The sequence below is a fragment of the Vipera ursinii genome, assembly GCF_947247035.1.
Source record: "Vipera ursinii genome assembly, contig: scaffold_253, whole genome shotgun sequence".
NCBI classification, from domain to species: Eukaryota; Metazoa; Chordata; class Lepidosauria; order Squamata; family Viperidae; genus Vipera; species Vipera ursinii.
In genome coordinates this window covers 1-13083 of record NW_028148346.1, presented here as the reverse complement: position 1 = coordinate 13083, position 13083 = coordinate 1, and the positions used below count along the sequence as shown (strand labels likewise).

The 13083-nt window shown below is 46.1% G+C and overlaps 1 protein-coding gene across 1 annotated transcript in view; it reads left to right on the top strand.

Annotated features, from left to right (window-relative positions):
- LOC310650531 (C2 domain-containing protein 3-like) overlaps window positions 1-13079 on the top strand; it is a gene marked incomplete at both ends in the record, with an annotated part of 33185 nt that extends 20106 nt beyond the window's left edge. Inside the window, 6 exons of the mRNA XM_083380095.1 lie at window positions 63-127; window positions 1830-2017; window positions 3323-3426; window positions 5306-5449; window positions 7806-8008; window positions 12963-13079. Coding sequence (XP_083236221.1) covers window positions 63-127; window positions 1830-2017; window positions 3323-3426; window positions 5306-5449; window positions 7806-8008; window positions 12963-13079 — 821 coding nt within the window. The remainder of the gene's footprint in view (window positions 1-62; window positions 128-1829; window positions 2018-3322; window positions 3427-5305; window positions 5450-7805; window positions 8009-12962) is intronic.
- Window positions 13080-13083: the final 4 nt, after the last annotated feature.

The window sequence follows — 13083 nt, the reverse complement described above, 5'->3', positions numbered from 1 at the left end:
GATTGTTTCCCTCTAGCGATCGTGTAAACATGTTTCTGATTTGTTTCTGAATTCTTTTGCAGACTCTCCAAGGAGCTTCTGTTGGATCCCCAGAAAACTCTGGTCTTTAAAGTCTGGCATAAAGCAGGTAACCCCTTTCTCCCGTCAGAACTCCTTCCTTAACTGTAGTTTAGCAATCTTTTTTTTTTTAAAAAAAAGATGGATGGCGAGCTATCTGCCTATCCACCCTGTGCTGTGATATTCATTGTTGTTTGCGTATTGTTCACGTATTCATTTGTGGTTGACACGTATTACAGTTTATTTCAGTAAATGGATACCGAAAGAAATGTACTGCTGCTAGTACTAATGATCAGTCAGAAGCTAGAACAGAATAGAATAGAATAGAATAGAATAGAATAGAATTATAAAATAAAAATATAGAATAGAATTACAGAATAGAATAGAATAGAAATATAAAATAGAAATATAGAATAGAATTACAGAATAGAATAGAATAGAAATGCAGAATAGAAATATAAAATAAAAATATAGAATAGAATTGCAGACTAGAATAATATAGAAATACAGAGTAGAAATATAGAATAGAATAGAATAGAATAGAATAATAGAATAGAATAGAACAGAACAGAACAGAATTACAGAGAGAATGGAAGAGAAGAGAAGAACTGGAAGGGACCTTGGAGGTCCTCTAGTCCAACCCCCTGCTCAGGCAGGAGGCCCTGTGCCAGTGGTGGTGAACCTATGGCACGCATGCCAGAGGCGGCACTCAGAGCCCTCTCTGTGGGCACGCGTGCCATCACCCCAGCAGAGTTCGCCAGAGTAGCGAGCGTGTGGCGTTGGGAAGCAACGGGGCAGGAAGTGAGCGAGCAAGCGGCATTGACCCCCCTGGGGATGCCTCGCAGATGGCAAGGGACCCCCCCCACCCGCCCCAGCCTGTTGACCCCCCCCAGGTATCAGAGCAGGAGTCGGTGAGCGCACAGGGGCCGACAGCATCTGGCAGCAGGTGCTATGTAGCCCGCTGCGAATACCGGGCCAGCCCTCCGGCAGCAGCGTTGCGGCGGCACCGGCAACACGTGGAGTCGGGAGAGCATGTGATGTGGACGGCCGGACATGCCTACTCTGCCACTGGTCATCTCCTCAGCCCCCTCGAGGGTCTTGCCCTTGGCCCACGGGTGGAGCGCATTCCCCTCACGCACCTCGGTACCTACTGCGGCCACCAGCCACTCACGCAGGTCCATTAGGTCGCCGTCCAGAGCCGCAGGCCCGCCCAGCACGGAGGAGGTGAAGTGGTGAGCCAGGAAGCCCACCGTAGAGGTGGTCGAGCACGCCCAGGGCCAGCAGGCAAAAGGCCACCCCGAGCGGGGAAAGCCAGATCCCCATCGGCGTCATGGCCGCCCAAGCCCAGCAGAGATGGGGCGGAGGCATGAAATCCTAGCTGGGACTGGGGGGCCATGGCGCCGACGGGGATCCGGCTTTCCCCACTTGGGTGGCCTTTGGCTTGCTGGGCGTGGGCATGCTCGACCACCTCTACGGCGGGCTTCCTAGCCGACCGCTTCTCCTCCTTCGTGCTAAGCGGGCCTGCAGCTCCGGACGGCGGCCTAATGTCCATTTGGAAGAAGGCCGATTAAACTGGAAGCCTTCAAAGCTGAATCAGATCCTTTTCTACCCAGTCGATCGCCTTTTCTCTCCATCGCCCTCGTCCCCTTGGCTTTCCTAGACGGTTGGAATTGGGGGTACACACCGAGATTTCTTGCCGCGAGGTGCAAATGTTCGCTGGCGCCGCTGAGATGGCTGGCGCGCTTTGACGGGCTGTTTCCCCCCCCCCGCAGAGGTGGAGCGAGTGATGGGGTTTGCCTCCGTGGACCTCTCGCCGCTGCTCTGCGGCTTCCAGCACATCTGCGGCTGGTACAACGTCACCGACCTCGGCGGGCAGTGCCGGGGGCAGGTGAAAGTCGCCGTCTGCCCCCTGGAAAATATCGCTCGCCTGAAAGAAGAGAGGCAGGCCAGAAGTTGCCAGGTAAAAGCACCGCGCACGCACACACACACACACACCTCTTTTGTGTGACCAAATGGCCTGCAGACGTTTTGATTTATCGTTTTATTATTCTTTTATCAGTTTATTGCTTTATTGTTTTATTAATTTGTTGTTTTATTTATTCATGTTTTTTGTTTTTTATTTTATTGTTTTATTTACTGTTTTATCAATTTATTTTATCAATTTATTGTTTCATTAGCTATCATTTTATTAATTTGTTGTTTTGTTTATTGTTTTATTTGTTGTTTTATTTATTCATGTTTGTTTTTTGTTTTATTTCTTGTTTGTTTTATTTATTTACTCTTATCAATTTATTGTTTTATGTATTGTCTATGGTTTTATTAATTTGTTTTATTTATTTATTTTTCTTTCTTTGTTTTATTGTATTGTTTTATTTGTTTACTGTTTATCAATTTACTGATTTATCAATTTATTGTTTTATTTGTCTATGGTTTTATTAGTTTATTGTTTTATTCATTTTTATTCACTGTTTTATTGTTTTGTTTATTGATTTGTTCTTTGGAGTTTTTTCGTTTGTTTATTTTATTTATCGTTTGTTTCATTGTTTTTTTGTTGATTTATTTAGTCTCAATTTCTCTCTTTCCTGTTGCTTGATTGACTACAGGTAATCCTCAACTTACAACCGTTCGTTTTGCGACCGTTCAACGGTACAACGGTAGCGAAAAAAATGTGACTGAGGCCCCGTTTTTTTCACAGCACCCCCGTGGGTCACGTGATCAAAAATTCAGCCGCTTTGGGCAGCTGACTCATACTTACGACGGCTGCAGTGTCCCCGGGGGTCACGTGATCCCCTTCTGCAGCCTCCTGACCAGCAAAGCCAATGGGGGAGCCGGATTCGTTTAACGACCGGGTTATTAGCTTGTCAACTGCAGTGATTCACTTAACAACCGTGGCAAGGAAGGACGTAAAACGGGTCAACCTGAACAAACGTCTCACTTACCAAGGGAAATGTGGGGCTCAGTTGCGGTTGTAAGTGGAGGACTACCTGTGCTTCTGGCAAGCTTTTGCCAGATCCTAACAAGCCAGTGGCCCGATCGTGGAATTGGGCCAGTTCCCAACTTTTGGGGCACCGGGGACCCGTTTCGTGGAAGACCGGTTTTTCCACAGACTGGAGCCAGGAAGGATGTTTTATGGTAGGTTTTTGCTCGCTCACCTGCCGCTCACCTCCAGCTGGACGGGCCAGTTCCGAACCGGTCACGGAACAGGTGGGGAGCCCTGCTCTGGAACGTGGTGGAGATGCCCACCTTAAGGCCTTTTGCTTCGCAGGCAAAAGACTCGGTTCCTCCGTTCTCCTCCTTCTCCACAAGAGGCACGGCCAGACTCTCAGCTCCTCCGTGGAAGAAGAGCCCAGAAGCTTCCGGTCGTGCCAGGTGAGACGAAACAAGAGGTCGATGGTTGTTCCGAATAAGTAAAATGGTCGCGGGGCTGCAAAAGCATGGCATGGTGTTGGGCTTACTCCGTCGTAGGCATGCATCAGCCGGGGTACCTGGCCTTGTGTATCTGATGATGCCTTCCCACAAATTCAGCCGGGCTAAAATTTCAGATTTTACCTCCTCCTCTTGCATCATGTGACAGCAAGATGAGTTGGATATATGGATGGATGGATGGATGGATGGATGGATGGATGGATGGATGGATGGGTGGATGGATGGAGATAGACAGACAGACAGACAGACAGAAGGCAGGCAAGATGATAGATGGATTGATGAATAGCTAAATAGTTAAAGGATAGATAATACAGAGATAGATTTTGTTGTTAGCTGCGAAGTCGTGTCCGACCCATCGCGACCCCATGAACAACGTTCCTCCAGGCCTTCCTGTCCTCTACCATCTTCTGGAGTCCATTGAAGCTCACGCCTGCTGCTTTAGGGACTCCATCCAGCCACCTCCTTCTCTGTCGTCCCCTTCTTCTCTTGCCCTCCATCTTTCCCAGCATGAGGCTCTTCTCCAGTGAGTCCTTCCTTCTCCTTAGGTGGCCAAAGGATTTGAGTTTCACCTTCAGGATCTGGCCTTCTAAAGAGCAGTCAGGGTGGATCTCCTCTAGGACCGACCGGTTTGATTGCCTTGCAGTCCAAGGGACTCGCAGGAGTCTTCTCCAGCACCAGAGTTCAAAGGCCTCCATTCTTTGGCGCTCAGCCTTTCTTATGGTCCAACTTTCACTGCCATACATTGCAACTGGGAAGACCACAGCCTTGACTATACGCACTTTTGTTGGCAGGGTGATGTCTCGGCTTTTTAGTGTGCTGTCTAGATTTGCCATGGCTTTCCTCCCGAGGAGCGTCTTTTAATTTCTTGGCTACAGTCCCCGTCTGCAGTGAAGAGAGATAGATAGGTGGATAGATATATAGAGAGAAAGATAGGCAGACAGGCAGGCAGGAATAGAAGATGATGGATGGATGGATAGATAGATAATGGATAGATAGAGAGATAGATAGTAGATTGGTGGATAAAGAGATAAATATTTTTTTATTTTTTTTTATTTTAATCCTATTTATAGGATTAAAATAAAAGACTCCGAAGACTCAGCGCGGCTTACAATTTAAGCACAAACCAATGTGCTTAGCAATAACCTTCATTCTATGTATATGTTTGCTTATTAGGGCTTTCGGCCCCCGCCAAGCGGCATTATTACAAAGTCAGCTTATTGCCCCCAACAATCTGGGTCCTCATTTTACCTACCTGGGAAGGATGGAAGGCTGAGTCAACCTTGAGCTTGATGGGATGCGAACCTGCAATAATTGCAGGCAGCTGGTGTTACTTAAGGAGGCATTAGCCCACTGCTCCACCAAGGCAGGCAGGAATAGAAAATGGATGGATGGATGGATGATAGCTAATAATAATAATAATAATAATAATAATAATAATAATAATAATAAGAAGAAGAAGAAGAAGAAGAAGAAGAAGAAGAAGAAGAAGAAGAAGAAGAAGAAGAAGAAGAAGTTGGAAGGGACCTTGGAGGTCATCTAGTCCAACCCCCTTCTAAGGCAGGAAACCCTATACCATTTCAGATAGATAGATAGATAATGTGTTTGACCTTTCCTTGGGGGCAAATAGAAGAAGAAGAAGAAGAAGAAGAAGAAGAAGTTGGAAGGGACCTTGGAGGTCATCTAGTCCAACCCCCTTCTAAGGCAGGAAACCCTATACCATTTCAGATAGATAGATAGATAATGTGTTTGACCTTTCCTTGGGGGCAAATAGCAAATGTTGATGCCACTCCAGGCTTAGCTGATGTTGTCTCTTCCTTAGCAGGACTGGATCCCGTTACAAAGAGCACGTGCAGAATGTCCGATGGTTCCACACGTCGTTACAGCAAGCGGAAGAAAACACGGACCACCTTGGAAGGCTCGATTCACCCTCCGGTCCCTCGCAGACATCTGTCTTCAGAGCTCTGAGGTGAAAAGATTAAGCAAGGCTAGGCGTAAATGTCACAGTAGCCAGACCAGGGACTCAGGAGTGAAGTCACCAGAAAGCAGGGGCCTTCAAACTGGGCCCTTTTATGACTGGTGGACTTCAACTCCCAGAATTCTGGGAGTTGAAGTCCACAAGTCATCAAAGGGCCGAGTTTGAAGACCCCTGACATAATGTGAGGGGAAAATAATGCTAACTCAGAAAGAGCTAAACTGGTGTTAATCAACCTCGGCCATTTTAAGAGGTGTGGACTTCAACTCCCAGAATTCCGTAGCCAACGTGCCTGGTTGAGGAATTCTGGGAGTTGAAGTCCACAAGTCATCAAAGGGCCGAGTTTGAAGACCCCTGACATAATGTGAGGGGAAAATAATGCTAACTCAGAAAGAGCTAAACTGGTGTTAATCAACCTCGGCCATTTTAAGAGGTGTGGACTTCAACTCCCAGAATTCCTCAGCCAACGGGCCTGGTTGAGGAATTCTGGGAGTTGAAGTCCACAAGTCATCAAAGGGCCGAGTTTGAAGACCCCTGACATAATGTGAAGGGAAAATAATGATAACTCAGAAAGAGCTAAACTGGTGTTAATCAACCTCGGCCATTTTAAGAGGTGTGGACTTCAACTCCCAGAATTCCTCAGCCAACGTGCCTGGTTGAGGAATTCTGGGAGTTGAAGTCCACAAGTCATCAAAGGGCCGAGTTTGAAGACCCCTGACATAATGTGAGGGGAAAATAATGCTCAGAAAGAGCTAAACTGGTGTTAATCAACCTCGGCCATTTTAAGAGGTGTGGACTTCAACTCCCAGAATTCCTCAGCCAACGGGCCTGGTTGAGGAATTCTGGGAGTTGAAGTCCACAAGTCATCAAAGGGCCGAGTTTGAAGACCCCTGACATAATGTGAGGGGAAAATAATGCTAACTCAGAAAGAGCTAAACTGGTGTTAATCAACCTCGGCCATTTTAAGAGGTGTGGACTTCAACTCCCAGAATTCCTCAGCCAACGGGCCTGGTTGAGGAATTCTGGGAGTTGAAGTCCACAAGTCATCAAAGGGCCGAGTTTGAAGACCCCTGACATAATGTGAGGGGAAAATAATGCTCAGAAAGAGCTAAACTGGTGTTAATCAACCTCGGCCATTTTAAGAGGTGTGGACTTCAACTCCCAGAATTCCTCAGCCAACGGGCCTGGTTGAGGAATTCTGGGAGTTGAAGTCCACAAGTCATCAAAGGGCCGAGTTTGAAGACCCCTGACATAATGTGAGGGGAAAATAATGCTAACTCAGAAAGAGCTAAACTGGTGTTAATCAACCTCGGCCATTTTAAGAGGTGTGGACTTCAACTCCCAGAATTCCTCAGCCAACGGGCCTGGTTGAGGAATTCTGGGAGTTGAAGTCCACAAGTCATCAAAGGGCCGAGTTTGAAGACCCCTGACATAATGTGAGGGGAAAATAATGCTAACTCAGAAAGAGCTAAACTGGTGTTAATCAACCTCGGCCATTTTAAGAGGTGTGGACTTCAACTCCCAGAATTCCTCAGCCAACGGGCCTGGTTGAGGAATTCTGGGAGTTGAAGTCCACAAGTCATCAAAGGGCCGAGTTTGAAGACCCCTGACATAATGTGAGGGGAAAATAATGCTAACTCAGAAAGAGCTAAACTGGTGTTAATCAACCTCGGCCATTTTAAGAGGTGTGGACTTCAACTCCCAGAATTCCGCAGCCAACGTGCCTGGTTGAGGAATTCTGGGAATTGAAGTCCACAAGTCATAAAAGGGCCGAGTTTGAAGACCCCCTGATTTAGGGCCATTCATTTAGCGACTGTTCGAAGTTAACGGCGCTGAAAAATGGGACTTAATGACTGTTTTTCACACTTAGCGGCCATTGCAGCATTCCCATGATCACATAGTCAGACTTGGAGACTGACTCAGCTCCTGACAAGCAACCAGGGAAGCCAGATCACAGTCGAACCACAGACTTACGTTGCTAAGCAAGACAGTTGTTAAGTGAGTTTTGCCCCATTTTATGACCCTTCTCGCCACTTTTTTCAAGTGAATCACGGAAGTTGTTAAGTTAGTAACCTGGTTGTAAAGTGAATCCGGCTTTTCCATTGCTTTAGTTTTGTAAGAAGGTTTCCAAAGGGGACATTGCAACCGTCATAAGTACATGCCAGTTGCCAAGCCTCTGGATTTTGATCGCCTGACCGTGGGGAATGCTGCAGCGGTTGTTAAAAGAGAAAAATGATCATAAGTCCCTATTTCCAGTGCTGTTGTAACTTTGAACGGTCACTGAACAGATGGTTGTGAGTCGAGGATCTAGTGTCCTGGAGGTTTACCGTGCACCTGATCTGTCTTCCAGGAAAAACCTGAACGAGCTGGACGAAATCCAGAGGTATTTCAGTGAAAAACTCACCAGACCTTTTGCAGACTTAAATGCTCCTTGTCTCACCATGGATGGTCTTGACATCCAGAGACCTTTCTCCAAGGGGCCAGATCCAGAAGGAGACCATCTGGAGAAGAAGCCCACTCATCTGGCTTCTCAACTTAGCAGCCAGAGTGTTGGTAAGTTGTCCACCATCCATTGTCTTCTGGGTGGCTCTTGAGAAGACCGCAGTGACTAGTGTAATACTATCCAATTTTATGCCCACAGTTCCCTTTGGTAGTGGGCATAAAATAATCCTTCCGTTACAAGGGTCTTCAAACTTGGCCCTTTTATGACTTGTGGACTTCAACTCCCAGAATTCCTCAGCCAGGCACGCTGACGGAGGAATTCTGGGAGTTGAAGTCCACAAGTCATAAAAGGGCCAGGTTTGAAGACCCCTGGGGTGTCCAAACTTGGCAACGGTAAGACATGCAGACTTCCAACTCCCAGAATTGCCTGGCTGAGGAATTCTGGGAGTTGGAAGTCCACAAGTCATAAAAGGGCCAAGTTTCAAGACCCCTGATATAGATATAAGGGCTTAGTTTGCGGGTAGGGATATAGGAGATAGGGCGGGATATAAATCCCATTAATATATATATAATATATATATATTAGAGCCTTGGTGGAGCAGTGGGCTAATGCCTCCTTCAGTAACACCAGTTGCCTGCAATTAGTGCAGGTTCGAGTCCCACCAGGCTCAAGGTTGACTCAGCCTTCCATCCTTCCCAGGTAGGTAAAATGAGGACCCAGATTGTTGGGGGCAATAAGCTGACTTTGTAATAATGCCACTTGGGGCGTGTGTGAAAGCCCTAATAAGCAGGCATATACATAGAATGAAGGCTACTGCTAAGTTTGTAAGCCGCCCTGAGTCTTCGGAGAAGGGCGGGATATAAATGGAATTAAAATAAAATAAAATAAAAATATTAGGCCCACCCCCAAAAATCAAGCTAGGGCTGGGGTTTACTTTCAGGGAAATACGGTACAGCGTTAGTAAGTAATTTGACAGTGTTGTGGGAATTAGGTGTTCAGCAGAGTGATGGCACGGGAGGGGAAAAAAACACCTTAACTTTGTGTGTTAATTGTTTTGGCGTGCGATGGCCTATAGCAGCATCCTGAGGTGTAGGAGCTAAAACAGTTTGTGTCCAGAAATAGAATGAAGATCATTCTGTTGAAGAAAGTGTTAATACCACTTTACAAGGCCTCGGTAAGGCCGCACTTGGAATACTGCATCCAGTTTTGGTCACCACGGTGTAAAAAAGATGTCGGGACTCTAGAAAGAGGGCAGAGAAGAGGATCAGGGGACTGGAGGCTCAAACATGCAAGGAACGGTTGCTGGAATTGGATACGTCTACTTTAATGAAGAGAAGGACCAAGAGTGACGCAATAGCAGCCTTCCAACATTTGAGGGTCTCCCACAACAATGAAGGGGTCAAACTATTTCCCAAAGTAGCAAAAGGCAAAACAGGAAACAACGGATGGAAACTAATCAAGGAGAGAAGCAACCTGGAACTAAGGAGGAACTTCCTGACAGTGAGAACAATTAACCAGTGGAACAACCTGCCTCCAGAAGTTGTGGGCGCTCCATCACTGGAGGTTTTTAAGAAGGGACTGCACGGCCATTTGTCTGGAATGCTACAGGGTTTACTGTCTCAGCAGGGGGTTGGACTAGATGACCTCCAAGGTCCCTTCCAAATGTATCAGTATTATTATGTGAGCGGTCTGTAGATGTTTTCTCAGCCTTCTTTCTGGCTTGCGCAGTAGACCGCTCCTCAGTGGAAGGCAGGCTGGTTGCGATGGGTTGTTTTTTTCCCGCAGTCCTAACTACCTGTCGAAATCTGTGTCTGTCTTGTTCGGTTGCTGTGCCAAAACATAGACGTGTTATAGAGGCGCAGATGACAGACTCAACAATTCCTCCGTGGAACGTTTCTCAGCAGCTCCTGGGGGCGTCTTGAGAAATTTTTCGAAATTTCCCGTCGCTAAGCAAGACAGCCGCTAAAGGGATTTCCGCCCCATTTTTACGACCTTTTTTGCCACGGTTGTTAAGTGAATCGCTGCAGCTGCCACGGTTGTTAAGTCAAGCCGGTTTCCCCATTGACTCTGGTTGCAAAACTTTGATTGCGTGACCCCGGGGGACGCCGCAACGGTCGCTAAGTGTGGGAAACGGTCATAAGCCACTTTTTCCCAGTGCCGCTGTCACTTTGAACGGTCACTAAACTAATGTAAGTTGATCACCCTGACTCTGGGTCAATGCGACAGTCGCAAGTCCATGCCAGTTGCCGAGCCTCCGAGTTTTGATCACATGAGCCCCGGGATGCCGCGACGGCCGTGAGCTGTCATAAGTCGCTCGTTCCCCAAATAAGCAGCGTTTTCTAATAAATTGCACCCTTTGTCGAAGGCACACACAACAGCTGTGATTCGGCAAGGGTGAAATGAAAATATGTTTGTCTCTTGGATATCGCTTTGGTCTGTAAAGTTGACCGGAACGGACGTCTGCCTCAGCATAAAACTTGGCAAAGCAGAATTTAAAACTGTTTGGGCTGCTTTGCAAACATTTTAAAACACAGTCTGGCCTGGTTTGCGTCCTGCAAGAAAATGATAGTGTGTGCTTTGAAATTAAATAGTATTTGCGTGTAGAAAAAGGCTGTCTTGGCATATGGGTATGAGTCTGTGTTTCTTGTTTTGCATCCTTCAAATGAGCGGTTTTAGGCGGTTAGTTGAAGGGCGTCAGAGCGTTCAAATATTCGTAGTATAATTGTGTAGCAAAGGACCCTTCGCGCTGTATTTCTGTCTCACTTAGATTTTGGAGTTTTCTCTTTTTAATTTAGAGTCACAGCTCAAAGAATCATGAACCGGAAGGGAGAAACAGGCCCTGCTAAGACCGATTTTGTTTTTTGTTTTTTACACTTTCAAAATCAAAATTAAAAAAAACATCAACTTTTTCAGTTCAGGAAGAAATGTCCCATAGCTGTCAAAAAAGAGTGGAATAAATTGTTTCCAATGCACGTAGTGCCTTACAGAGGGAGAGAATTGAGATGATGTGAAGTGTTAATACCATTTTACAAGGCCTTGGTGAGGCCACACTTGGAGTACTGCATCCGGTTTTGGTCACCACGATGTAAAAAACGATGTCGGGACTCTAGAAAGAGGGCAGAGAAGAGCAACGAAGACGATTAGAGGTCTGGAGGATAAAACATACAAAAAACGGTTGCAGGAATTGGGGATGTCTGGTTTAATGAAGAGAAGGAACAGGGGTGACATGATAGCAATCTTGCAGTATCTCAGGGGCTGCCCCAAAGAAGAGGGAGTCAAGCTATTCTCCAAACCACCAGAAGACAAGAAACAACAGCTGGAAACTAATCAAGGAGAGAAGCAACCTGGAATTAAGGAGAAATTTCCTGACAGAACAGTTAACCAGTGGAACAGCATGCCTCCAGAAGCCACAGGGGGTTGGACTAGATGACCTCCAAGGTCCCTTCCAACTTCTTCATCATCATCATCATCATTATTAACAATTTGTTTAATGACGGTTTGAAGTTACCGTGGGTAGTTAAAAGTAAACAATAGCAAATAACAAAATCATTTGTAGATAGCTCAAATTCCCTCTCCAATTCCTTATAATGACATTATCAAATTAATCAAATTAATACATTTCTAGTTGTAACACAGTCAATTAGAACAATTTTCAAAATATTTTCACTTACGCATATCCATGTCCTGCTTTTGAGTTTTACCTAATTGCAATAAAATGTTCCAAAGTAGCCTATAATATATAAAAGAAAACTTAATTTTCGGGTAGCCCACATTTCCCCATTTCATTATATAGTAGTAACTATCCTGTCCAAAATGCATACATTATTCATTCCGATGCATTCTTATTTTATACAAGTTTATTCTGTTTAACATCTTAATAGTATAGATCAGTTCTAATAGGTAACTTTCCTTTCCCTTAAAAGTCTAAAAGTTAAGTATAAAATCAGTGTGCATCTTTTAAAGATTCCCCTTAGCCCATCAAAAAAAAATTCTTTAGCTCTGTCATTGCAACAAATATATTCCATTTATCGTCTTAATAATTCATCATATATTAAAATAATATCTTTTATCATATCCTTGCAAAATCTATAATATAATTCAAAGTTATATTCTAATAGCTAATCCAGTCATGGCGAACCTTTTAGAGAGACCGAGTGCCCAAACTGCAACCCAAAACCCACTTACGTATTGTCGGGTGCCGGGTGGGCGTGGCCCATTGGGTGGGTGTAGCTGTGGTGGTAACGGCAGACCGGGTGGGACTAAAAAATTCAATCAATCAATTCCAACTTTGAAAGATCTTTTTTTTTCCCTGCGAGAAGTTGACATTGATTGATTGATCGAAACTGGGGGGGGGCTTTTTTTGCACATGGCGGCAAAGGCCTAAAGCGAAAAGGTTTTATAAAACCCAGCTGAAGGCCTGGGACTGGGGCGACAGGGCGCGTGCCCACAGAGAGGGTTCTGCGTGCCACCTGTGGCACCCATGCCATAGGTTCGTCGCCACAGAGCTCGTGTTGTGATTCAGGGTCAGCCTGTGGGTTCGGCAGTTGGGTCGGACGACTCAGAGGAGGAGGAGGAGGAGGGGGTGTTGAAGAGCTTGCTGAGGGGGTTGAAGATCTTGCTGATGAGAGCCCTCAGCCAGGCCCCTCCCACCTGGTCACAATGGAGACCCAGCTGTGTGAGCCTGACAGCGTGGATGAAGATGACCCACAGCTGGCCCTGTTCAAGGACGCCCGACGCAGGAGGCAGTCAATCAGGAGTAAACAGAGGAAGGCAATGGGGCTCCACGGAAGGAGGCAGAGAGAAGCCACGCCCTGAACTGTATAAAAGGGGAATGCGTGGGAGGGCTGGTTTGCTGAAGGCAACCGCTTGAAAAGCTCCTGTTTCTTGGTTCGTGTCTTGTTCTATTTGTTTTTGTAGCAATAAATTTGGCAGGCGTAATTCCAGCCTCTTGCCTTCTTGTAAAAGGGGTTGTCCCTGCCTTTTCTGCAGGGCCGGTAGTAGGCTGGTACAGAACAGCTCGATCTATTTCATTATATAATAATTTTCCCCTTTTCTTTCCTTTAGATCTGTGGGCTAAGAGGAGAAACGCTCCTGAAGAGTCCTCACACGCTCACGGAGACCTGGCCAGATTCTCAAGTGCTGAGCAGGCCCTCCTCGAACAGGAAAATGGAGCCTCCAGGACCGG